At 46.6% G+C, this 24,892-nt stretch overlaps 1 protein-coding gene across 1 annotated transcript in view; it reads left to right on the top strand.

Moving 5' to 3' along the window:
- CCDC73 (coiled-coil domain containing 73) overlaps nt 1-24,892 on the top strand; it is a 204,963-nt gene that overhangs the window by 169,164 nt on the left and 10,907 nt on the right. Inside the window, exon 16 of the mRNA XM_089778828.1 lies at nt 17,775-17,905. Coding sequence (XP_089634954.1) covers nt 17,775-17,905 — 131 coding nt within the window. The remainder of the gene's footprint in view (nt 1-17,774; nt 17,906-24,892) is intronic.

The raw sequence follows: 24,892 nt of genomic DNA, 5'->3' as shown, positions 1-24,892 counted from the left end.
ATGAAAAGGACTTATGAACAAAAATATACATAACTCAAAGATGCTTGGGACAAATTGCTTCATGTAACCTATCAACCTATCAATCTTCATGTCTTAATCTGCTGGATATGTTTATCTTATTATGGTATATGTGTCATTCTTATTTTCTATCAAACCCAGAGTAAATAATTATTACTTGGGGGGGCAATCAGTGTGTACATTCCCCCTTTTGTTGTTAAAGGGAGCCTACCTAAATAACTCATTTGAGGGTTTGATCCTCTTTGGGGAGTGATATTCCAGGAAGCTGGGCCCAAAACTGCATTTTCCTTGGACTTTAAGAGATTCAATGACTGCCTTGATTCTTGGAGGGGGGTGGGGAAGCTATGATTCTCATCTCTGTACCTTGGGTAGGGGAGACCAGGGAGCTGGCCCAGCAGCATAGGGTGGTGAGAAGCCCCAGAGAGCAAAATGGAGGGTGGCAGTGGCCTTGTCAGCACCCTGGGAATACCCCCAAGGGGTCATCTGTGACCACCCCATCACAGTGGGGTGCACCATGCCTCTTGGAATGGAAACCAGAAATAGTTTGTTTGGTTATATTAACATACATCATTAACCCGGATGAACACATTCACACCCTAAATACACAGATCATGGCAAAAAAATGAGAAGGGAGAAGATTCTTCCCTTTGATTCTTTTGGAAAGAAAAACAGATGTGCCCATTAGACGCACATACTTTAATGGTTTTATTTTTAACTTCTATTGTGACAATTTGGTGATTATTTGCTGAACTATATTATGATATGAGCTTTGTTATAAACATTTATGAACTTACTTAGGTAAAATGTGAAAAAAGCATACATCATAGATTAATTTATGTTTCAGTAAATCTGCCAATTAGATTTGATTATTTTAATGAAAAGTGCTGTTTTTAAATTCAAAATGATCTTTATGAAAGTTACAGAGGTAATTTTTGTTTCTGTATGTTAAGAAAACAATATTATTTTTACAGAATTCAAAATTATGCTAGGTGCTTTTCTAATAAATAGGAGTTATGTATATGCTGTTAATTATTTTTTAAACAGCTAGAGGGCTTTGATTTGCTGACAATGTCACGCTCCTTTCACACCAACACGAAAGCATGGAAGAAAAGGTCTCAACACTAGACAACACTGCCTCAATGACTGGACTAAGCATTAACAAGGGAAAGACCAAGACAATGAGGATCAACCAGTCCAACAACACCACCATCACACTGGGAGGGGATGACCTGGAAGATGCGGAGCAGTTCATCTACTTGGGGAGTATTACGGGCAGAGTCAGAGGAACAGATAAGGATATCAGTGCTAGGACAGGAAAAGCAACAGCTGCATTCAAGACTCTTTGTCCCATATGGAGTTCACAAATAATATCTGCGAAGACGAAAATGCGAATCTTCAACACAAATGTGCAGAGTGTGCTCTTGTATGGATGTGAGACTTGACATACTGAAAATCTTCAAAATCACAAGCTACAGACATTCATAAACAGATGCCTGAGATGCATCCTTACATCAAATGGTAAGACTTTGTCACAAATGAGGAGCTTTGGAACAGAGCAGGAAAAGAACCACTTGCTGTTCAAATCAAGAGAAGACAGTGGGAATGGCTAGGCCACACTCTCAGAAAACCATCATCTGGCATAGTCCGTTAAACTCTCACATGGAACCCGCAAAAGAGGAAAACCTCAGACAACGTAGAAAAGATCTACTGAGACTGAAGGACAACAACTTCGGTACTCCTGGAGTCAACTAGAAGTTTTATCTCAAGACAGAGTGAAGTGAAAGAGACTTGTAGATGACCTATGCTCCACTCAGAGTATAAGGTTTAAGTAGTAAGAAGAAGAATATGTATACCGACCTTACATCACAGAAAATCCAGGACAGTGCTAAATTTAAATGCTTTGTCCCGGTGTCCCCATCAAATGTCCTGAAAAGCCCTTTTGGAGAAGCAGCAAGCTAGAAATAGCTCAGTGTACTGCCATTTATTTCCCTTCCAACAGCTGGCAGAGTTTGCAAACACTCACCCCCTAGCATGGTGCAGCAGCAACACTCCTCCTCCCCTCTCCCCACACCTCTCACAGAGCATGAAGGTGGCTCCTTGCCTTGGCGCTTTGCCTGCAGGCAACTGAGGTACCTTCTGGAGTTTCCCGCGTTCCAGCACGTCACCTGGCGAGCCCCCACCAACCCCTGCACCACCAACATACACCATGCAGCCCTCTCCTCCCATCCCTCCTCCCCCCCATGGGACTGACTCTGTCATACAGGGCCCCCGTCTGGCCATGTTACTTCTTCCTTTGTTACAGTGGCCACCGTCACTGCTGCTGCCAGGGAGGGGGGTACCAGGCAAGTCCATGGCAAAAGGCGCCCAGGAGCTGCAGCCAGACTTCTGTGCTTTTGAGCTGTTGCCTACACCCCGGCAGGGGCCATGCAGAGCCCAGCTGGGGCACTGTGACCCCCTTGGGGAGCACTTGGGCTCAGCAGGTGTGCTAGGTGCACTGCCACTCTCTGTCGCCCACTGCAGGAATAGCAGCACATGGAGCCGCTCGCTCTCTGCAATCTGCTTTGGTGGGGTCAGGGTTTTCTTCCTCCCACTCCGTGCCTCCGCGCAGGAAGCTGGAGTTGGTGTGCGGGTGTCCTGCTACATGGGGAGGGGGGCCTGAGGCTCCTTCCCACCTCGCTGGGGGAATGGCAGCGCTCTGCCCAGAAGCTTCCCATGCTGCAAAGGGGCATGAAGCCAGGTAAGTGCCCCCCTTATGCCCAGACTCTTGCACCCTAATCCCTCTCACTCGCTCCCCTCACCCTGCCAAGACCCTGCACACTCAGCTTGCTCCGACACCTTCTCTTGCTCCTGCACCCTCCCTCTTGGCCAGACATCCCACTCCCAGCCGGCTTCTGCTCCCTCCACCTGGCCAGACATTCTGCATCCAGCCTCCTTCTGTACCCTACCTCCCACCAAGACCTTGCAACCTTTCCTCTTCCGCACCCCATCTCCCTCCCTGGATCCTGCACTCTCATCCCTATCCCACTCACTGGCAGCCCATCCTCACACACAGAACCCCTCATTTTTGTCCCTACCCCAGAGCCTGAGTCCATAAAATCCACTAACTCTGGAATCCCAGAAAAGTAAATCTGGTTTCTTCTTCGAGGGTCCCCGTGGGTGCTCCACTTAGGTGTGTTAGCACCGCTGTGCACCAGATCGGTCATTTTCATTAGCAGTCTCCCAGCTGCCAGCATGTGCCACACTATTGTGCAATCAGCCCAGATGACAGTTGAGCACATGCCAGCGGCCGTTACCTCAGTTCCTTCTAAACCACCACCGTCATTGGTTTCACAATCCTTAGTCTCCTGTGTTCTGTAATGTTTTCCTAATAAAACTGAACAAACTCATAGTTAGAAAATGAAGACAGTTCCTAAGGAAAACTTATATTGTTGTGATGAAAGTGTTACAGCTGCCATCAAAGGTTTTTTTAATCTATAATCACAAAAATTAAACACCTCTGCCTTTGCTTTCTAATAGCCAGGGCTCGACAAACTATACAATCTACTCGCCTGTGGCGAGTAGATTTCAGCCACGCGCCCCATTCATTCACGGCATGCGCATGTGCAATGTGGCTCTTGCGCATGCACAGTACGGGGCTGGCGAGCGGTTTTCGCCGCCGTTTGTCAAGCCCTGCTAATAGCCAACATTTAACCTCCACTTTCTGACAAGTCTTACAGCACGAGAACTTAAAGGATACCCTGAACTTCTTATCCAGCAGATAATGAGTAACATGCCTCAACAATGCCTGAAATCACAAAAACCACTGTGGAACATACAGGATTGTTTCACGTCTTTGGATCTGGTCAGGGAACAGAAAATATCTGGACCTCATTTGCCATTTCACATAAGCACATTATTACTAATCTAACAAGCTACCCTTTGAGTTTTGACCAGCCATGCAGGCTTTGGACCACACTGAACTGCATCCAATAATCTATAGATCAGTGGTCATCAACCAGTAGGTCGGGATCTACTGGTAGATCTTGGAACCTCTGACATTATCTTGACTGGTTTGGCCAAGGGGCTATCAAGTGCTGGCACCTTAGCTGCCCCTCCCCCTACTGCTGCACATTTCCTGCCCTTTGCCTTGGAGCTGCCTCCCCCTGTGCCTAGGAGCCTCCTGCTTGCTGGGCAGGGCAGGGCAAGGACAGGAGGGGTGTTTATGTCAAGGTGCCCCATCTCCCACCCTGTATCCTATCTCCACAGAGCAGAGAGGGGGCACAATAGGACTTGGGATTGAGTCTGCTGGATGCTTTTGGGAGTGGTGAAGGGCCAGAGCAGGGGTGAACCTGCCTTAGCCCCATTGCACCACCACCCAAGAGCCACCTGAGAGAGCAGTGCCTAGTCAGAGCCCATATCCTGAAACCATACCCCAGTGATGAACCCTCTCCTGTACCTGAGGCCCCTGCCTTAGCCCCGAGCACCCTTGCACCCAAACACCCTCCCAGAGCCTGCACCTAGAACCCTCTCTGGTATCCTAACTGCCTGCCCCAAGCTCAGCTCAGAGCCCCTCTTATACTCCAAATCTCTTAATCCAAGACCAGAGCCTGCACCCCAACCCACTACCCCTGCCTGGTGAAAGTGAGGGAGGATGGGGGAGGGATGGAAGCTGGAGTGAGCAGAGGTAGAGAAGGGGCACATATCCCTTCCTCCCCTGTTCAACACCATTGGGTTGGGCAAGTTGGGTCATTGTACAATGTACTCATGACAGACCATCTGCATTGCCATGGCAGCCTCCGACCCAGTGTTGTATAGTGAATTGGAAGGGTTGCAGGGATAGAAACCATCTAGTTAACCTTGCATTTTCCTCTTTGTTGCATCCACTGAAAGGGTGCCTGGTTGGTCATGAGGGTAAATCTTTGGTTCTGTAGGTAGTACCAAAGCATCTTCATAGCCCATTTCATGGTGAGGCATTCCCTCTCAACCACTGCACATGGTAAATCTGCTCTTCATTTTGAAATCCAGGCTGCTGCACTTTGTAATTTATTTCCTTCACAGATTCAACCACTTTCTAGAGCCCTTGCCATTGGGCCAAAAGTTTGCTTTCTGCTGCGGGTATAACACCGTCACCCAATCCACTGGCTGAAACTGCCAAACTTTTGCCTGGTGATTGTAATGAACTTGCGGGGTCTCCCATGCCTTTTCCAGATGTTCCTGTACAATCAGGGTGACCCGAGCTATCTGTTCCCTCATCTACAGAGCATATTCAGTTATGTTTTTCTCTGTGTGGAGTTTCTCCTCTCAGACTGTAAAAGGTCGTAGAGCAGTTTTTTAACTAAGGGCTGACAGGTGAAAAGGAGCACATGGATTAGACAGAGACATCTTTTAGGGGAGGATCTATTAATAGAGATTTGATATAGTCTACTAAGAAGAGGAGGATGGAAGATATTAAAATATGGGTAACATCAGATGAGAAACAATCAAATGAAACAGAGTCTAACACACCAGGAAATGGAAGAGAGATAAAAAGTGACAATTTTTTAAAGTGCTTATATACAAATGCTAGAAGTCTAGCTAATAAGATGAGTGAATTAGAGTGCCTTGTATTAAAGGAGGAGATTGATATACAGGCAGTCCCCGGGTTACATGGATCCGACTTACATCGGATCCCTACTTACAAACGGGGTGAGGCAACCCCGCACTAGCTGTTTCCCCCCAGCAGACCAGGGAGACGCAAAGCTAGCACCCCACCCCCAGCAGACCAGGGAGACGCGGAGCGGCTTTTCTCAGCAGATACCTCAGCTTGAGAATAAAGGACTGAGGGAAGTGAGGTGTGGGAGAATAAAACTGAGCTCTGGAGAAATGTTTGGCTAGAGTTTCCCCTAAAATATGTATCAGTTCCGACTTACATACAAATTCAACTTAAGAACAAACCTACAGTCCCTATCTTGTACGTAACCCGGGGACTGCCTGTAATAGGCATCATAGAAACTTGGTGGAATGAGGACAATCAATGGGACACAGTCATACCAGGGTACAAAATATATCAGAAAGACAGGACAGGTTGTGCTGGTTGGGGAATGGCACTGTATGTGGGAAAAATGTGGAATCAAATGAAGTAAAAATCTTAAATGAATCAAATATTCCATAGAATCTCTATGGAGAATAATTCTATGTTTTAATAATAAGAATATAACAGTAGGGATATATTATCAACCACCTGATCAGGACAGTGATAGTGACTATGAAATGCTAAGGAAGATTAGAGAGGCTATCAAAAAAAAATAGTGGGGGATTTCATGCATCCTCATATGGGCTGGGTACATGTCACCGCAGGATGGGACGCAGAGATAAAATTTCTTGATACCTCAAATGACTGCTTGGGGGTGCCTCCCGGAGTGCTGACACAGCCACTGCCACTCACCTTCTTACTCTCTGGGGCTTCTCACCACCCGGTCCTGCTGGGCCAGCTCCACTGGTCTCCCAGAGCTGAGGCCACGGGCTGAGATCCCTACCCCGCCCCGAGAAGCAGTACAGACACTGAACCTCTTGTGGTCCAAGGAGAGTGCAGTTTTGGGCCCAGCTTCCTGGGATACCACTCCTCAAATGGGATCAAACCCCCCCAATAAATTACCTGGGTAAGCTCCCTTTAGCAATAAAATGTACACACTGGTTGCCCCTCTAGGTAACAATTATTTACACTGGGTTTGATAGAAAATAAAAGTGATTTTATTAAGCACAAGCAGTAGTATTTAAGTGGTAATAAGTGAGAACAGGCAGAGCAAAGTAGGCTACAAATCATAAGAAACAAGAACGCTTGGCTAATTCTAAACTGAAACCTCAGCACAAACATTTTCAAACTCACCCTAAAACCTCTTTTCCAGCTGCCCCTGCAAACTAGGACTGTCTCCCCACTCTGGGGTCTTCGGCTCCTTCCTTCAGGTGCAGCCTAGCCAAAAGACCCAGGCCCCTGCTTTCCTATTCTTTTGTAAAGAATTGAGGCCACTCCCTACCAACCGCTGCTCAGACTTAAGGACAAAAGACATTGTTTAACAGTTGCACATCAAAACGTTGAGGGTAACACCCTGGATGCCTCTCATTCACACATTTTAAACCCACAAAGTATTCCCCACTCCGTGGCTATGTCTACACTGGCATGATTTTCCGGAAATGCTTTTAACGGAAAAGTTTTCTGTTAAAAGCAGTTTCGGAAAAGTGTGTCTAGATTGGCAGGATGCTTTTCCGGAAAAGCACTTTTTCCAGAAAAGCGTCCGGGGCCAATCTAAACGCGCTTTTCCACAAAAAAGCCCCGATCGTCATTTTCGCAGTCGGGGATTTTTTGCAGCAAACACGACTGTGCTGTCTACACTGGCCCTTCTCCGGAACAGTTTTCCGGAAAAACCATTTGACCAAAGCCGCTTCCGACCATGAAACCAATGGAGAAGAGCCTCAAACACACACTTTTCCATGACTCTACACAGCAAATTTGAGAATTTGATCATTGTTACCCAACCTCCCCTCCACACGAATGCCAGGTGAGTCCAACATCTTCCACCACTACTTGCGCCCTTTTTAAAACCAACGGGCCGCAATCACCACAGATCGGTGGGTTTTAGAAATCATCAGCTATGGCTACTCTATCCCTTTCATATCGATTCCCCCAACCTGCCCACCTTCTCCCTCTCTTTTCAGGGACCCTTCTCACAAAACCTATGCTTTGCTAAGAAGTCTAACACCTTCTCAACACAGAAGCTGTAAAACGGGTCCCCAAACAATACCAAGAGAGAGGTTTTTGCTCAAACTAGTTTCTTACTGAAAAGAGAACGGGGAGAACACCTCTGTCAACTGAACAGATACCTACGCAAGCAGTGTTTCAAAATGGTTACACTCACCATGATTATTCCTGCATAGGACAGGGGGAGAGAGGACTGGTTTGCAGTCCTCAACCTCCAAGATGCATACATTCATATCATGCTACATCCCATACAGAGATGTTTTCTACTCCTTACAGTAGCAACAGACTATTTTCAATATAGAGTCCTTCCATTCGGACTCTCCTCTACCCCAGAGTCTTCTCCAAGACCTTGGCAGTTGTAGTGACATATCTCTGACAAAAAGGCATCACAATCTTGCCTTATTTGGACGATTGTCTCATTCGAGGTCCCTCCCAACAGACTGTTACTAGCAAAGGCGCACTAGCAAGCTAAATTTAATGGGCCTGATCTTAAATGATGTTAGATGCTTTTGTCCCAGAAGGTGGTCCGCACTGGAAACTCCTGTATCTAATCACCAGCTGATTTCTCAGCTTCTAAATGAAGCACAGACATGAATGTCAAATTTAAGAATATATTGTAAAGTACAACAGGTAACAGGTAAATTAAAATCATGGATTACAAACACTGAACAAATTAACATAGTAGAAGATAGAATAAGTAAATTAAACAGTCTATACTCATTCTGTCAGAGGCTCTGGTGGTTTTGAAGCTCAGGACCTTCTACCCTTTAGCTGCTGTTAGGTTCAGGGGAGAACACTGAGGCGTCCTGAACTCCGATATGTTAGCGATGGTATGGAGGAACAGTTCAGTTCTTTGCTTAGTCCCTACTTTTGCAACTGACCACTATACTGTTCATGGACGGCAAGCAGAACAGTTCCCGGTGCTGCAGAGGGCCTTCACCACAGCAAGCAAACGGAGAACAAGGCTCTGTGGTGGCACAACCCGATGGTGTGGGGAGCAGGTAGCTGAGGTTCACAATGTTGAGCAATTGCCACAGCTGTGGACCGGAGCACCCTGTTGGTGACAGTGGAGTTAGGTCTGGTCTGTCATTGGACTGGTCCCAGCCTTCACCACAGTCTCCAGACGACAGAACGATTCTCCTCCAGGGTGCAACAGGAAACTGCTGACCCGACCTCCTCACGAATCCAGATTATATAGAGCCCAAGGCGGGAAAACACTGAAGGTCCCGAGTGCAAAAGGCAAAGCGTAACCAGTGCAAAACTTTGGGTCCTTGTGCAGATTCAGTGCCGTGTGCAGCTTGATGGTGCCGTGAGCATAGCCACGTGCTGTGTGCAAAGGTGGTGTTTTGGCGGCAAAGTTACTTGGGTTCCATCTTGAATTCTTTCTCAATCACAGACTCCATTTTGATTTCTAATATCCATACAGCTAACAAGGCCACAAGGGACATGATCAGATTCACAAAGGCCTTCCTTCAGTCTCTAGGGTTCATTATCAATGAGCAAAAATCCACTCTACACAATCCCTAGAGTTTATAGCGGCTCACATAGATTCTACGATAGCACATGCCTATCTCCCCAATCAATGTTTCGATGCTATAAAAGGACTCATCACAAACATGACCACCAGCCTAACCATTTCCTTTCTAACTTGTCTCAGATTCATGGGGCATATGGCGTTACCACATATGTTGTCCCACATGCCAGAGTGTGCTTTTGATGTTTCCAACACTAGATTGCCTCAGTGCAACCAAACACCATGTCCACCGGCATGTTTTGCCTCCTTTGAAAGTCCTTACCTTCTTACAATGGTGGACACAAGCACAAGATCTCTCCAGTGGGGTTTCCTTCCACCGAGATCAACCATCCAAACAAATCACTACGGATGCCTCACTTCTAGGTAGCGGTACCCACTTCCAGCAATAATATGTAAAAGGGAAGTGGTCCATTAATGAAACTAGGCTGCATATCAATCTGCTCAAGCTTCAAGCAGTTCACAGTGCATGCAAACACTTCCTCCCATACAGTTCAGGGTTCTTCGGTGCATATCCTCACTGACAATATGACTATGATGTTCTACATAAACCACCAAGGGGGCGCCAGATCCCCTTCGCTATGTGCACAGGCAATTCAGCTCTGGAATTGGCATATCACGGCAGCATACCTACCTGGAGTCAAGAATATCATGGCTGATACCCTCAGCTGTCACTGTCTGAGGGCATGAATGGGAACTGCACAGTCAGGTCACCCATAATTTATTCCAATGCTGGGGGTGATGACAGTCCTCTTTGCAACCAGTCAAAATTACAAATGCCTCCAATGCTGTTTGAGAGCGAGCATAGGGCACAACTCTTTGGGAGATGCAGCACTCTTCCCTGGAATATTCACCTGTTATATGCCTTTCTTCCTATCCCTCTGATCCCCAGTTCTCCAGAAGATAGACAGACAGACAGAGCCCATGTAATTCTAATAGCCCCAGCTTGGCCTCAGCAGACATGGTTTCCAAGTCTTTATCAACTGTCTCTACGACCTCCCTGCCTACTTCTGACCTGGCCGGATCTCCTCTCCCAGAGCAACGGTGTGATAGTTCATCCCCAGCTGCAAACACTGCACCTGATGTCTTGGTACCTATTTGATTCTCCGAAGCAGAGCAACAGTGCTTGCAACAAGAAAGAACTATACTACTACATAGCAGAAGACAAACTACACGTAGTACTTACCTGTACAAATGGCAAAGATTTACAGTGGTGCACCCAGAAGGGAGTCCAACCACCTACGGCTCCTCTCCATTTCATCCTGGAATATATCATGCACCTGAAACAACAAAATTTATCTCTTTCATCACTCCGAGTTCACCTGGCTGCGATTACAGCTTTTCATCACCTGATAGATGGAGTCTTCATATTTGCCCACCCCATCTCTAAGAGGTTTTGGAAGGGACTACAGAACCTTCACCTACTACGTACACCCATACCTCCCACATGGGATTTAGAACTGTTCCTTCACTCTCCACAAAACCACCCTTCAAGCCAATGACAACTTCATCACTTACCTCTCATATCATGAGAATGCTGTTCCTGCTGGCAATCATGTCTGCAAGGAATGTTAGTGAACTCGCACATCTCATGGCCTCACTGTCATACATGACATTTCACAAAGTTATCCTACAACTCCATCCCTTCTTTTTACCCAAAGTTTGTTCTGAATTTCATATCTATTAACCAATAGTCCTTCCCACTTTCTACCCAAAACTGCATTGCTCCAGCGACAAAGCCATATTGCACACTCTAGACATGAGAAAAGCCATGTCTTCTACTTAAACAGTATGTAGTCTTTTTGACTATCAAAGAGACTGCTTGTATCTCTAGCTGAAAAATCCAAGAGAAAACCACTTTCTTCCTAGCACATATAAAAATTGATAACATCCTGTATTACCCACCTGCTACTCACTCCAGAACAGAGTGATACCGATGACTCCCAAAGCAATGACGTCAGGGCTGTTCCCCACTCTGGCACTCCTAGTGCAGAAGGTGAGGGCCCGCAAGAAAGCTTAAAAACCTTGTCTCTACAGGCACTGGTTACCAAAACTTTCCAGAGTCACAGATTCCCTGGCTCTGAAAAACAAACAAAAAACCAAACATCATGTGGTTTTTTTATCCCTAAAACCAGGGGTGAAAACGTGAACCCACCCCCAGGGGTACCCCAAGCTCTTTTTCCCCAAAAAAGTTTGAAAAAAGAAAAACAAGCTGCAGTTTCTGGTAGCTGATCCCTCAGTCAGAGGCATGCAGATACACACACAGACAGACCTTCCAGGACACAAGAATCAAATCATTATCTTTAAAAAAGTGATTTTATTACAAAACAAAAGATAAACTTGATAAAGCATACTTAGTTGCTAGATGTCACAGAGTAACTAACGAAAGCAAATTAAAACACAGAGAAAAGCCTCTGGAAACAAAGCTTAGATGGTAAAGTGGGAGGGGAGGCATAGATTCACACAGAGCAATTCAAACCAAATCACAATATAAAGAGAAAATATCCTGAACACAACTAAATTCACTTTTTTCCCCTTTTACTTTTTTCCAATCTCCTCTTTTACTTTTTCCCCCAATCTCCAATTCCTTGGAGGCATGGTAGTCCTGCCTAGGTTTAAATCATTCGATGTGTCTCAACTCCTGGGTTATCTCTCTCAAACAAAGAAAGCAGGCAAGGAATCTATACTCAATTAAAATTTCAATCCTCTATCTAGATTGCTTCTCCCAGCCCCCTGGCCAACACCTTTGCTAGATACCTGAATTTAACCCCTTAGTCACTGGGTGCTGGTCCGCACTCCTCCTGTCCATTATAGATGGCAATGTCAACTGCCTTCCTCAGGGGATTTTCACTGCATGAGATACATCGAGCAGCCACATGGTTGTCTACCCACACATTCGTGAAACACTATGAAATTCCACCATCCTCAACAACCATACTAGCTACTCCGGTCCTCTTCATGGCCTGCAATAACTAGCGGAAGCCCACCTACTATCTAACTGGTCACTGCTACACAGTCACCAACAGTGGAGTACCCACGGGGACATCACAGGGAAGGAGAACGAGAAGTTATTCACTCTGTGTAGTAATGATGGTTCTTCAAGAAGTATGTCCCTATGGGTGCTCCACTACCTGCCCTCCTCCCCACTTCTTCGGGCATTAACAAATTGCCAGGAGGGTATCAAAGAAAAAACAGAGGAGAGTTGGGCTGTGCGCACTAACTTCAAAGGCAGGAACACCATGCGCCTCTCACACATGTGCAGCCCGACTGGATACTGCTGTAAAAGTCTCTGATCTGTGGCACAGATGAACCCAACACCAACACTGGAGCAACTATGGGAATGCACATCTCAAAGAACCATCGTTAGTGCACAGAGTAACTTCTTTATCTGCCTATGAAAACAGCGATCCTGGTGGCCATCACCTCAGCAAGGAGAATAGGGGAGACAGCAGCACTAATGGCACCCCCCTTCTTATACAGTATTCTTTTGGGTCAAGGTTAATTACAGACTGCATCTGAAGTCCCCAATGTGACCTCACCTTTTCACAGAATTGATTTACCTCCCAACTTATTACCCTAAACCTCATGGCAGCAACAGGGAGGCTATACTGCATACCTTAGACATTAGGAGAGCCTTGGCCTTTGACCTGGACAGAACAAAGGCCTTTTAATCTCCTAAGATTTTCCTTTCCACTATATAAAGGTTGAATAGTACAATGATATCATCGCATTCTGCAAATCGGTCTTGAACAATAGCAAACACTGCTATCAGGGGTTTGCAATATATTATCTCCATCCAGAATCCACACTTTCAATGAGATTGGTTTCCTCAGCTTTGCCTTCCTCAAGAATGTCCCCATTTCCTAAACCTGTATGGCAGGAGCCTTGGAGTCTGTGCATACTTTCCCAGAGCATTATATAATTACCGAGGAGTTTGTTTCCAACTTCCTGCTTCAGCTCCACACTATTGTAATCCAATAGACAACTTCTAAGTCCCAGCTTCCCATTAGGGATACAGCTCAGGAGTCATGTACAGTGGAGCACCACTAAGGACACTACTCAAAGAAGAGGAAGTTACTCACCTTGTGCAGTAACAATGGTTCTTTGAATCATAGAACCATAGATCTGGAAGAGACCTCAGAAGGTCATCAAGTCCAGTCCCCTGCCCTAGGCAGGATCAATCTCAACTAAATCAACCCAGCCAGGGCTTTGTCAAGCTGAGACTTAAAAATCTCTAGGGATGGAGTCTCCACTACTTCCCTAGGTAACCCATTCCAGTGCTTCACCCCTCTCCTAGTGAAATAGTTTTTCCTAATATCCAACCTAGACCTCTCCCACTGCAACTTGAGACCATTGTTCCTTGTTCTGCCATCCGTCACTACTGAGAACAGCCTTTCTCCATCCTCTTTGGAACCTCACTCTTTGCTTCTGCAGACTAAACAGATCCAACTTCCTCAGCTTCTCCTCGTATGTCATATGCTCCAGCCCCCTAATCATTTTGGTAGCCCTCCGCTGGACCCTCGCCAATGCATCCACATCCTTCCTGTAATTGGGGGCCCAGAACTGGACACAGTACTCCAGAGGTGGCCTCACCAGAGCTGAATAAAGGAGAATAATGACATCTCTGGATCTGCTGGCAATGCTCCTCTTAATGCAACCTAGTATGCCATTAACCTTCTTGGCTACAAGGGCACACTGTTGTCTCATATCCAGCTTCTCATCCACTGCAATCCCCAGGTCCTTTTCTGTTGAACTGCTACTTAGCCATTCAGTCCCCAGCCTGCAACAATGCTTGGGATTCTTCCGTCCCAAGTGCAGGACTCTGCACTTGTCCTTGTTGAATCTCATCAAATTTCTTGTGGCCCAATCCTCCAATTTGTCTAAGTCACTCTGGACTATCTCTGCCCTCGAGTGTATCTACCTCTCCCCCTAGCTTAGTGTCATCTGCAAACGTGCTGAGGGTGCAATCCGTCCCCTCATACAGATTATTAATAAAGATATTGAACAAAAACGGTCTTAGAACCGAACCTTGGGGCACTCTGCTAGAAACCAACCACCATCCTGACATCGAGCCCTTGATCACTACCTGCTGGGCCTGACCTTCTAGCCAGCTTTCTATCCATCTTACCATCCATTTATCCAATCCACATTCCCTTAACTTGCTGGCAAGAATATTGTGGGAGACCATATCAAAAGCCTTGCTAAAGTCAAGGTATATCACATCCACTGACTTTCCCATGTCTACAGAGCCAGTTACCTCATCATAGAAGCTAATCAGATTGGTCAGGCACAACTTGCCCTTTGTGAATCCATGCTGACTATTCTTGATCACTTTCCCCTCTTCCAAGTGCCTCAAAATGGATTCCTTAAGGATCCCTTCCATGATTTTTCCAGTAACCAAGGTAAGATTGACTGGCCTATAGTTCCCTGGATCGTCCTTCTTCCCTTGTTTGAAGATGGGCACTACATTTGACTTTTTCCAAGAATCCAGGATCTCTCCCGATCTCCACAACTTTTCAAAGATAATGGCCAAAGGCTCCTCAGTGACATTTGCCAACTCCCTCAGTACCCTTGGATGCATTAAGTCCAGACCCATGGATTTGTGTACGTTTAGCTTTTCTAAATAGTTCCTAACCTGTTCTTTCCCCACCAAGGGCTGTCCATCTTCATCCCATCTTGCATCACTTAGCACATTAGTCTGGGAGCTGACCTTGTCCGTGAAGACAGAGGCAAAGAAAGCATTGAGTACTTCAGCTTTTCCCACATCATCTGTCACTAGGTTACCTCCTTCATTCAGTAGGGGCCCCACACCCTCTCTTATCACCTTCTACAGCCATGGTCACCAACAGATCGATCGTGATCGACTGGTCGATCATGAGGCCTCGACCAGTCAATCGCTAGGCGTCTGTGCCCCCCCATTTTCCCTCCACCCCGAGAAGCCCCACTACGTACCTCCAGTGAAAATGGAGGTAGCACTGGCTTCCCGCGGGTGGACGGAAGTCCCGCAGTTTAACGCCACTTCTGGGGATTGCGGAAGTGCATTGGCTGCTCTGCCGGGTGCACTACGGGAGGGGGTGTCGGCCCCGGAGGAGGAGCTCGGTGACTTCTCTGCACCGGCACTGGAAGGGTGAGTTGGCCTGGGGCAGGCACGCATGGAGTTTCCCTGCGCCGCTGGGATAAGAGGGGGGAAAATCAGCCCCAGGGCAGGCACACACGGGGTTTCCCTGTGCCGCGGAGTGGGGGGAGGGGGAAGGGAGTCAGGCCCAGAGGAGGCACGCACTGGCTTCCCTCGGGGGGGGGGGAATCCTGGGAGGAGGCAGATGTAGGGGACGCTCTGCCTCCACTGGCACCCCGGCCTCTGCCCCCACTCCCCGCTCCCCAGCCACAGAACTCTGTCCCCACTCCCCGAACACTGTCCCCATTCCCAACCCCACTCCCCGAACTTTGTCCCCACTGCCACTCTGTCCGCTGCTGCAGAACCCTGTCTTCTGCCCTCCCAGCACCTTGTTCCCTCTCCCCTGCCTCTAGCCGCAGAACTCTGTCCCCACAAAATGTATAATTATAAATGCTTCATTTTAGATTTAAATAGCATGAATAAAAAACAGACCATTTATTTCATAACTATAAACACATGATTTGAATTTTATATATCGCATAATTTAAAAATAAACTGTTTATCAGAGTGTGTAAGTAAGGGCGGGGGATAGCAAGTGATGGACAGGAGGAGAATAGAGAGCGGGGCTTCAAGAAGGGGTGGGATTTCAAGGAAGGGGCGGGACGGTAGATCTTCGCCTGTTCTGAGATTTTAAAAGTGATCTTGGGTGGAAAAAGGTTGGAGACCACTGAACAGGCAAGAGCTAACATGCCAGTAGAAACCTCTCTTGTTATCCTTCACATCCTTTGCCAGTCGCAATTCCAATTGCGCTTTCGCCTTCCTGATTACCCCTCAGAATTCTCGAACTATACATTTATACCCCTCCCTGGTCATTTGTCCAAGTTTCCGCTTTTTGTAAGCTCCCTTTTTGTGTTTAATTTCACCAAGAATTTCCCCTGTAAGCCAAGCCGGTCTCCTACCATGTTTGCTTCTCTTGCTACACATTGGGATGGTTTCTTTCTGTGCCTTCAATAAGGCTTCTTTAAAATACTGCCAGCTCTCCTGGACTCCTTTCCCTTTCATGTTAGCATCCAAGGGGATTCTGCCCATCAGGTCTCTGAGAAAGTCCAAGTCTGCTTTTCTGAAGTCCAAGGTGTGTATTTTACTACTCTCTTTTCTTCCTTTGGTTAGGATCCTGAAATCTACCATCTCATGATCACTGCTTCTGAGCTTGTCACTCACCTCTACTTCCCCATTAATTCCTCCCTGTTTGTGAGGAGAAGGTCAAGCTGCGCATGGCCCCTAGTTGGATCCTTCAGCACTTGTACCACGAAGTTATCCCCAACATTCTCTAAAAACTTCCTGGATTGCCAGTATACTGCCGTATCGGTCTCCCAACAGATGTCATAAAGTCCCCCATGAAAACCAGAGCCTGTGATCTGGAAGCTTCTCTCAGTTGTCCAAAGAAAGCCTCGTCTACCTCATCCACCTGATTCGGTGGCCTGTAGTAGACACCAACCACAACATCACTGCTGTTGTTTGCACCTCTAAACTTAACCCATAAACTCTCAACAGGCTTTTCTCCTTCTATATACTGGAGTTCTGAGCAATCATAGTGCTCTCTTACATACAGAGCAACTCCTCCTCCTTTTCTCCCCTGTCTGTTCTTCCTGAACAGTTTATACCCTTCCATGACAGCGCTCCAGTCATGCGAGTCATCCCACCAAGTTTCTGTTATCCCAATTAAATCATATTTCTTGGACTGGGCCAGGGCCTCCAATTCTTCCTGTTTGTTGCCCAGGCTTCAGATGTGTGTCCCTATGGATGTTCCATGACTCCTGTCCTCCCCTCTTACTTTGTGGTTCTTGTCAAGGACTCTTAAAGAAGGATCTGAGGGGGTTCACCTGGGCACCTTATTAGCCTCTTAGCAGAGCACAAGGAGGGAATAGCACATGTGTGGTCTGAATGGACACTGCTACCAAAATTATTCTATCAGCAGTTCAGAGATGCAAGAGCCCCCACAGTGGAGCACCTATAAGGAGATACATCTTGAAGAAACACCATAACTGCACAAGGTAATTTCCTCTTTGTTGCAATTATTTACCAAAAATAAAATTTTAATACTGGGACTTTTGTAATACTGTACCATCATTTCTTATATATAATGTATTTTTATTAAAATGGAAACGTTATTAAAAATCATTCTTGCCACTCTTTTACTGAAACAATTTCTGGCAATAAGATCACATTATAGAAAAATAATAAAGTATAAATAAGGTAAAATAAAAAAACCCTTGTGATTTAAAACAAACACTTGTGCTTCTTAAGATCAGAGATAAGCCAGAAGTTTATTCACTCTAAAATTAGGGCTGAGAAAATGAATTGCAGTTGTTACCATTTCCTTTTTTGTCAATTAGATTCTACCAGTATTAGCAGAGTTGCTGACACTTTGAATACCTCAAGTATTCATCAAGGTCCCAAGAGAAATCCCAGTGAAGAATGGAATGCAATAGCGAAGACTTATGATTCTTCTTTTCCCACAGAACATGTAAGTCAATTAAAAATATTGCAGAGCAAACTTTGGTGAGCTAATTCCACAGATATGTGTAGAACTGTATGCATCTGGATGCCTTGAGACTGAGTTGATCACCAAAATAATATCAAGAGGGCAACATGGCACCATTTTTCACAATTAAGATTGATCGAAAACAGCAGGAAAAAGTCACAGCATATAAATCAAGCAGATGCTAACCAGTCTGTTTTGAGAGGAGAGGGTGAGGTAGTTCATTATGTACCTCAATAAAAACGATCACCCACAACATATGAAGACAAGTAGATATGTTCTTTTGGTTTACTTATTCTAATAAAATAATTCAGAATATGTTTATTGTATGACAAAAAATATATTGCCAGTTGCTCTTGAATTTGTTCATCATCATCTTTGATAAGGCAGAATATTCACATTGGTCTACATCTATATATGCACAAGCAGAGAAATTAAGGAGAAACCTGTCCTACTTCGAGTGATGCCCCCATGGGTGCTCAACTGTAGGTGTCGGGTCATTCTGGTGTTGCAGATTGGAGTTTTGCACAGTAGTAGCCAGTTGGGCTGCACATGTACATGAGGCACCCCATCCCATTCATGCCTTGTGCTTCGCGTATGCGGTTCATCCCCCCTTCAGTTCTTCTATTACCATTCTCAGCTGCAGACGGAATTTGCCTTCTCTCCTCAGAGAGTTACTTCAGGCTGTTTACGTTGTTAGTTAGTTGTTAGATTCCACCGTTTCAGGTGTTGTTAGTGTTAATAGTGGACAGTTTCTTGTAGTTTATTATAGTTTAAAAAAAGATGCCCATGGATTCTTCCTCAAAACACGAGGAGAAAGGAAGAAAACCTGGGAGAGGTTAACTCAAGGAGTCACCTTTTTCATACTGTGCACAGATGTTCTCTCACAACTTCTGACATGCCAGGCTCCCCAGGTTTTTAAAAAATGCGACATCTGTCATGAAGCCATGCTGGCCTTAGATGGACAATCCTCCTGCATTCAGTCCCTTGGTGAGGTGTATATTCCTCAAAAATGCCTTCACTATAGCAAATTAACTGCCTCATGAAGATAGAAAGATGGGGCTCCGCATGCTCCTTTTCGATAAAGCTCTTCAGCCTTCTGAGGCCGGGGACTCTGCCACTCGTCTCAAGCCACCAGAGCTGAGAAACAATGTGCAAACTTGCCAACACCAAAAACAGCATCAAAAGGAGTTTTGCTGACTAGATCATTGCTAGCTTCTTCATCCATCTGGGTCAGCATTAGTAATAAACCCAACACCGTGCCTAGGAGGTCCACAAAGACCGCGGAACCAGAATCTTGGCATGGGATAATACCAGCACCAATGACTGCGGTTCACACACCAATACCTAAAACCCCAGCACCAACCAAGCTCCATGAGGAAGACAAATCTATCTCAGCAGCGCCTTCGGTACTGATGAACTAACTGGTGCCAATGAAGGCTTATTCCAAGTGTAGCTGTATTTGTATATACTCGGAACCAACCTTTTCACTGGCACCTTAATCACCATAATCTGCGCCACATTCGCTGGCACTGATACAGGGATCAGCACGTATTCATGACCTCCCACAACAACATGCCTCCCCGATGCCTACTACACAGCACTTCAACACCCCACCCCAGTCTCCAACCTGCTTGGCTGTGCAGCATTCACTGCAGCAGTAACATGCCCACCCACCATGTGTTCTAGGCCTGAAGCACTGGCAGCAGCCGCCTCACAATGCAACCTCGGCTTCAGTGGCAGCCAATCCCCAAAATGGCCTTGGCCATCAGAGTGGCCACCTGAGCAGCCAGCTCCCCAATGCAGCCCCAAGCTGTCTGTCCCCGTCCCTGGGAGGAGCCACGACACTCACCTTCCAGGAGCAGGAGGAAACTGAGTGCTGCTACAGAGGTGGGCAGGCTTAGATTAGAATTTTTTTGTTTTGCCATGTAGGCGCACACATTAAGGGAACATTGGTGAAGGCTCCCAGCTGCACAGGGGAGGAGGGGTGGGGTTGAGCTCCCATCTCGTATGCCAATCAGCTCACGTGCCACTTGTGGCATGCATGCCATAGGTTGCCAACCGCTGATCTAGAAGCTCCATAAGATCCCTGGTGCCTTCGATCTGAAGCATTTCACAAGAGCGAATAAATGTCTTCTCAAGACATTCTTCATGGACCAGATCTTGATGCAACAGATATAGATGTACACATGATCAACATCCCCCGCGGATGATGGGGTGGAGGTTTCCCCCACGGTATTACCAACATTGGTAACTATCTCGACACCGCTCTAGTGCCCCTCCTACACCAGCCTCCAGACAACTGGCTCCTTCATCTTACTCTCACATCCCATGGGCCGCAGACCGCCAGGAGATGGAGGAGGGCCAGATAACAGAGGAGGATGAGCCCCACAACCCAGAAACATCTCCCACAGATCAGTCCTCATTGTCCCCAGATGAAGCAGTCATACCTGGGGACCTCTCCCCTGTTGATGACCTTAAGCAGTTCCAGGAACTGTTTAAGAGAGTGGCTACAACCCAACAGGTGTAACTCTCTGAAGTTAAGGAGAAACAGCATTGACTTCTAAAAAATCTCCAGCCTACCCAGAGAGCCAAAATCGCGCTTCCAATAGACAAAGCTATCATGGAGGTTGCGGGTGATATGTGGCAGACACTTGCGTCTGTGCCCCCTACCAGTAAGTGGGCGTACAAGAAATACTTTGTCCCTCCTAAATGTTTGGACTTCTTATTCATCCAACACCAAACTATTTCACTTCTGGGTGATGCAGCTCAATGGTCAAAACTTCCCCAGTACAGAAACAGACTGCAGGATAAGGAATCGAAATGTATGGACATTTTCAGCACCTTCCACACTACACTTACATATAGCTAACTATTCTGCCCTCCTTGCCAATCATGACTTTGATAATTACTCCAGATTAATGGAGCCTATCCCAGACAATAAGAGACCTATACTAAAATTGATAGTGTAGGAGGAATACAGAACAGCTCGCATAGCACTGCAAACAGCTTTAAATATCATGGACACCGCGGCAAGATCTACTGCAACTTCTATCGTTATGCGCAGTAGAGCATCCTGGCTCCTGTCTGTATGTGTATCCAAAGAGCTTCGAGGAAAGGTTGAGGACCTTCCATTTGATAAAGATCATCTATTCTTGCAGAGAATAGTTTAAGTTCTTCATATGAGTAAAGACTCTTCAACCACGCTTAGAACACCCCACCATATTGACACAGGCAGTACACACCCTATCAACCCTGCAAACACCACCATAATTTTGAGTATCCCAGAAATTAACAGAGAACCTTTGACCAGGGCCATTCTAGACCACAGATACAAAGGAAGCAACAAAACAATTGCTCTTCCGCTTCCCAGTCCAACAAGCAGCAGGTTTGAAACATTGGTCAGGGGCCTGCACGACCTCTCATCTTCAGAATCACTCTGCTGTCTTTCACCATCATCTACGCCCTTTACACCATCGCTGGGCTACTATCACAACAGACCGATGGGTTTTAGAAATAGTTGCATCCGGCTACTCCATCCCGTTCATCTCTCTCCCCGCCTCTCCCATCTCTCTTCAGGGAACCCTCTCATGAACTCCTTGCCATCGACTCCTTGCCATTGGAGCTGTTGAGAGAGTGCCCGACCAGTTCAAGGGCAAAGAGTTCTACGCCAATTCCTTACGGAGAAACAAACAGCAGGGTGGAGACCCATCCTAGATTTATGAAAGCTCAACAAATACTCCTGCAAGTAGTGATTCAAGATGGTTACCTTAGCACCCATAATTCCTGGATAAGGTTGACTTGTGTGCAGCCCTCAACCCACAAGAGGCCTATTTCCATTTGACGATCCACCCATCCCACAGATGCTTCCTGTTTTTTACTATAGCATCCAAGCATTTCCAGTACTGTATTCTACTATTTGGCTTCTCTTCGGCCCCCAGAGTTTTCTCCAAGACTCTGGCCATAGTAGCTGCATTTCTACATCGTCAAGGTGTCATTATCATTCCCTACCTTGATGACTGCCTCATAAAAGGTGCATTGCGGCAGGAGACTCTCCAGATCATAACTACAACAAGAGACCTATTCCAACCCCTAGGTCTCATTATCAACAACCAGAAGTCCGCTTTTCAGCCAGCACAGACTCTAGAGTTTATCGGCGCTCAAATCAATTCTATTGTGGCTCGTGCCTCCCAGAGGTTCCAGGCAATACAAGATCTGATCAACATACTTACCAGGAGTCCTTCAGTAACAACTCTCACATGCTTACAGTTGATGGGCCACATGGCTGCCACAATTAATGTGGTGCAAAATGTTTGTTTACATCTTTGTTGCCTTCAACATTGGCTGGCCTCTTGTTTGCATTCCTTCAAAACATCAGGTCCACAAGGTTGTCTCTCTCCTCCCGACAATGTCCTAACCTCTCTCTCAAGTGGCGGACCACCCCATCGAATCTCTTAGCAGGAGTGCCTTTCCAGCGCAATTAACCATGAGCACAGATTACAATCGATGCATCCATGATAGGCTGGGGAGCACATTTGGAAGGCTTTTTTGCCTAGGAGCAGTGGACCAATCAAGAAACAAAATGACATATAAACATCCTGGAGCTTCAGGCAGCCTCCAACACTTGCAAGCAATTTTGAACACACATTGCCAATAGCACCGTCAGGAGACTGACAGACAATGTAATGACCATGTATTACATGAACCGTCCAGGGAGTGCCTGATCCCATTCATTGTGTGCAGAAGCAGTCCATCTCTGGAATTAGTGCATTTCCAACCACATAACATTGATTGCTTTGTACCTGCCCGGAATCAAAAACACCACGGCAGACATTCTGAGCAGACATTTCACCATAGATCACAAGTGGAAGATTGATCGGCAAGTCATCAGACCATGTTTAAAAAATGGGTGTTTCCTCAAATCCACCCTTTCACCTCCCGCAACTATGTCAAATGTCCTGCTTATTGTTCCAGAGCAGATCTGGGGCTAGGATCCCTAGGTGATGCTTTCCTGATTCCTTGAAAAGCCCATCTCCTCTGTGCCTTCCCTGCAATCCCACTCATTCCCAGAACCCTCAAGAAGATCAGGAGAGACCAAGCTTGAGTAATTCTGATAGCCCCTGCTTGGCCCAGGCAGACATGGTTTCCCTCTCTCTCTCAAATGTCACTTCAACCCCCCAGTCTCTCCCCTGCCATGCAGATGTACTGATCCAGGGCAAGTGGACTATTACACCCCCATCCACAGAGCCTGAACTTGACAGCCTGGCTCCTCACTGGTTTCAGGATGCCAAAACAGTCTGTTCTGACACGGTGAAACAAGTCCTTCATAGTAAGAAGTGTGGGTGGTAGTGCGCCTATCTTCACAAATATACAAGATTATCTAAATGGTGTAAACAGAGACATTGCAACCCAAACACAACTCCACTTCACGTAATTCTAGATTACATACTGGATTTGAAACAATCCAATTTGTCCCTCCGTTCACCTCGGGCTCATTTGGCTGCTACCAACGCAATTCATCCACTCATAGACGGACATTCTACAGTCACCCATCCCATCACCAGACGCTTTTTAAAAGGTCTTCAGAACTTTTTCCCCCACATGTATCTCTATCACCCTTATGGAAACTAGAATTGGTATTGGATATGCTAATCTGAGTTCCATTTGAACCTTTAGCTACATGCCTTTTAATCACTCATGACCGCAAAGGTAGTCTTTCTTCTAGCAATAACATCCGCCCGCAGGGTCAGTTTCCTTGCAGCCCTTACAGCAGCCCCACCTTATATGGTTTTTACCAAAGACACTTACTTTACGGACTCACTCATCATTTCTACTGAAAGTGTCCTCAGACTTCCATATTAATGATCCGATTATTCTCCAGATCTTTTATCTAAACCACACTCATCTACTCGAGAGGCCCTCCTGCATACTTTAGACCTGTAGTCACCAACCACTCGATTGTGATTGACTGGTTGATTGTGGAGGCACTGACAGTTGATCTCAACTCAGCCAGTGTTCCCAGCCCCTCACTCCTCATAGCCCTCCCCCAACAATGAGGAGCCTGCGCTGGCGCTACAGCCTTCCACCACCACCCTTGCAAGATTGGAGCCAGCACCCACTTCCTTTGGGGAAGGAGGAGTTAGTCCTGAGACTCCACCCCAGATCCAGCTTGTTAGGAAGTGCACACTGCTCCTCCATGGCCTACAGCAACGCATGCAGTTCCTTTTCCACCCTACCATCCCCCACGCTCCAGGGAGGGCGGCTAACATGGTGTCTAGACTTTAAGAAACCCAGCTGCTCAAAGGAGCAGCATATGAACTTCTTCTAGTGCTGCTCGTAGATCCTGCCTGAGGGCTACCCATCCCTGGAGACTCCCACATACCGGCCAAGCTGCTCCTGTCCCTTTCTCTCTTGGCTAGAGACACACCAGCACCTGCTCCTACCCCCTGCCCAGACACTCACCAGCACCCTGTTCCTCCTTCCTGGCCAGGTATCTGCCCCTAGTTTGCTTCTGCACCCTACCTCCAACCCAGATTCTGCACCCCATCCTTAACTCACTCACTGGCAGCCCTGTCCTGTAAACTGACTTCTCATTTTTGGCCCCACCCCAGAGCCTAGCAGGGCTCAAAAAGCCACTAACCCTGGAACCCCAGAAGAGTTAAACTGGCCTGAGGCCTTGAACCTCAGTCCTCCCTGCCCTCCCTTCCCTCTCCCCATAGGGCTGGAGTTCCAGGGGAGGGAGGTCTTTTAGTTGGGGCCACATCAGTGAGGCTTAGGGGGTTTTGGAGGGTTTGTCTCTCACTTGTGTGGTCCCCAATTGATTTTTCTGCGGGTCAATGGCCCCTGACCCAAAACAGGTTCCCTGCCCCTTCCATAAAGAAAGGCAATATTAAAACCTTTTGTCTTGGACATATTTTATTTAAAAATGAATCCTGGCCAACAAGCCCCCCATTGGAGTCCAGCCTCCATCTG

Source organism: Pelodiscus sinensis, chromosome 5 (assembly GCF_052426305.1).
Source record: "Pelodiscus sinensis isolate ZL-2025 chromosome 5, ASM5242630v1, whole genome shotgun sequence".
Classification (NCBI taxonomy): Eukaryota; Metazoa; Chordata; order Testudines; family Trionychidae; genus Pelodiscus; species Pelodiscus sinensis.
The sequence above is the reverse complement of the archived record's forward strand: the minus strand, read 5'-3'. Positions and strand labels throughout refer to the sequence as shown.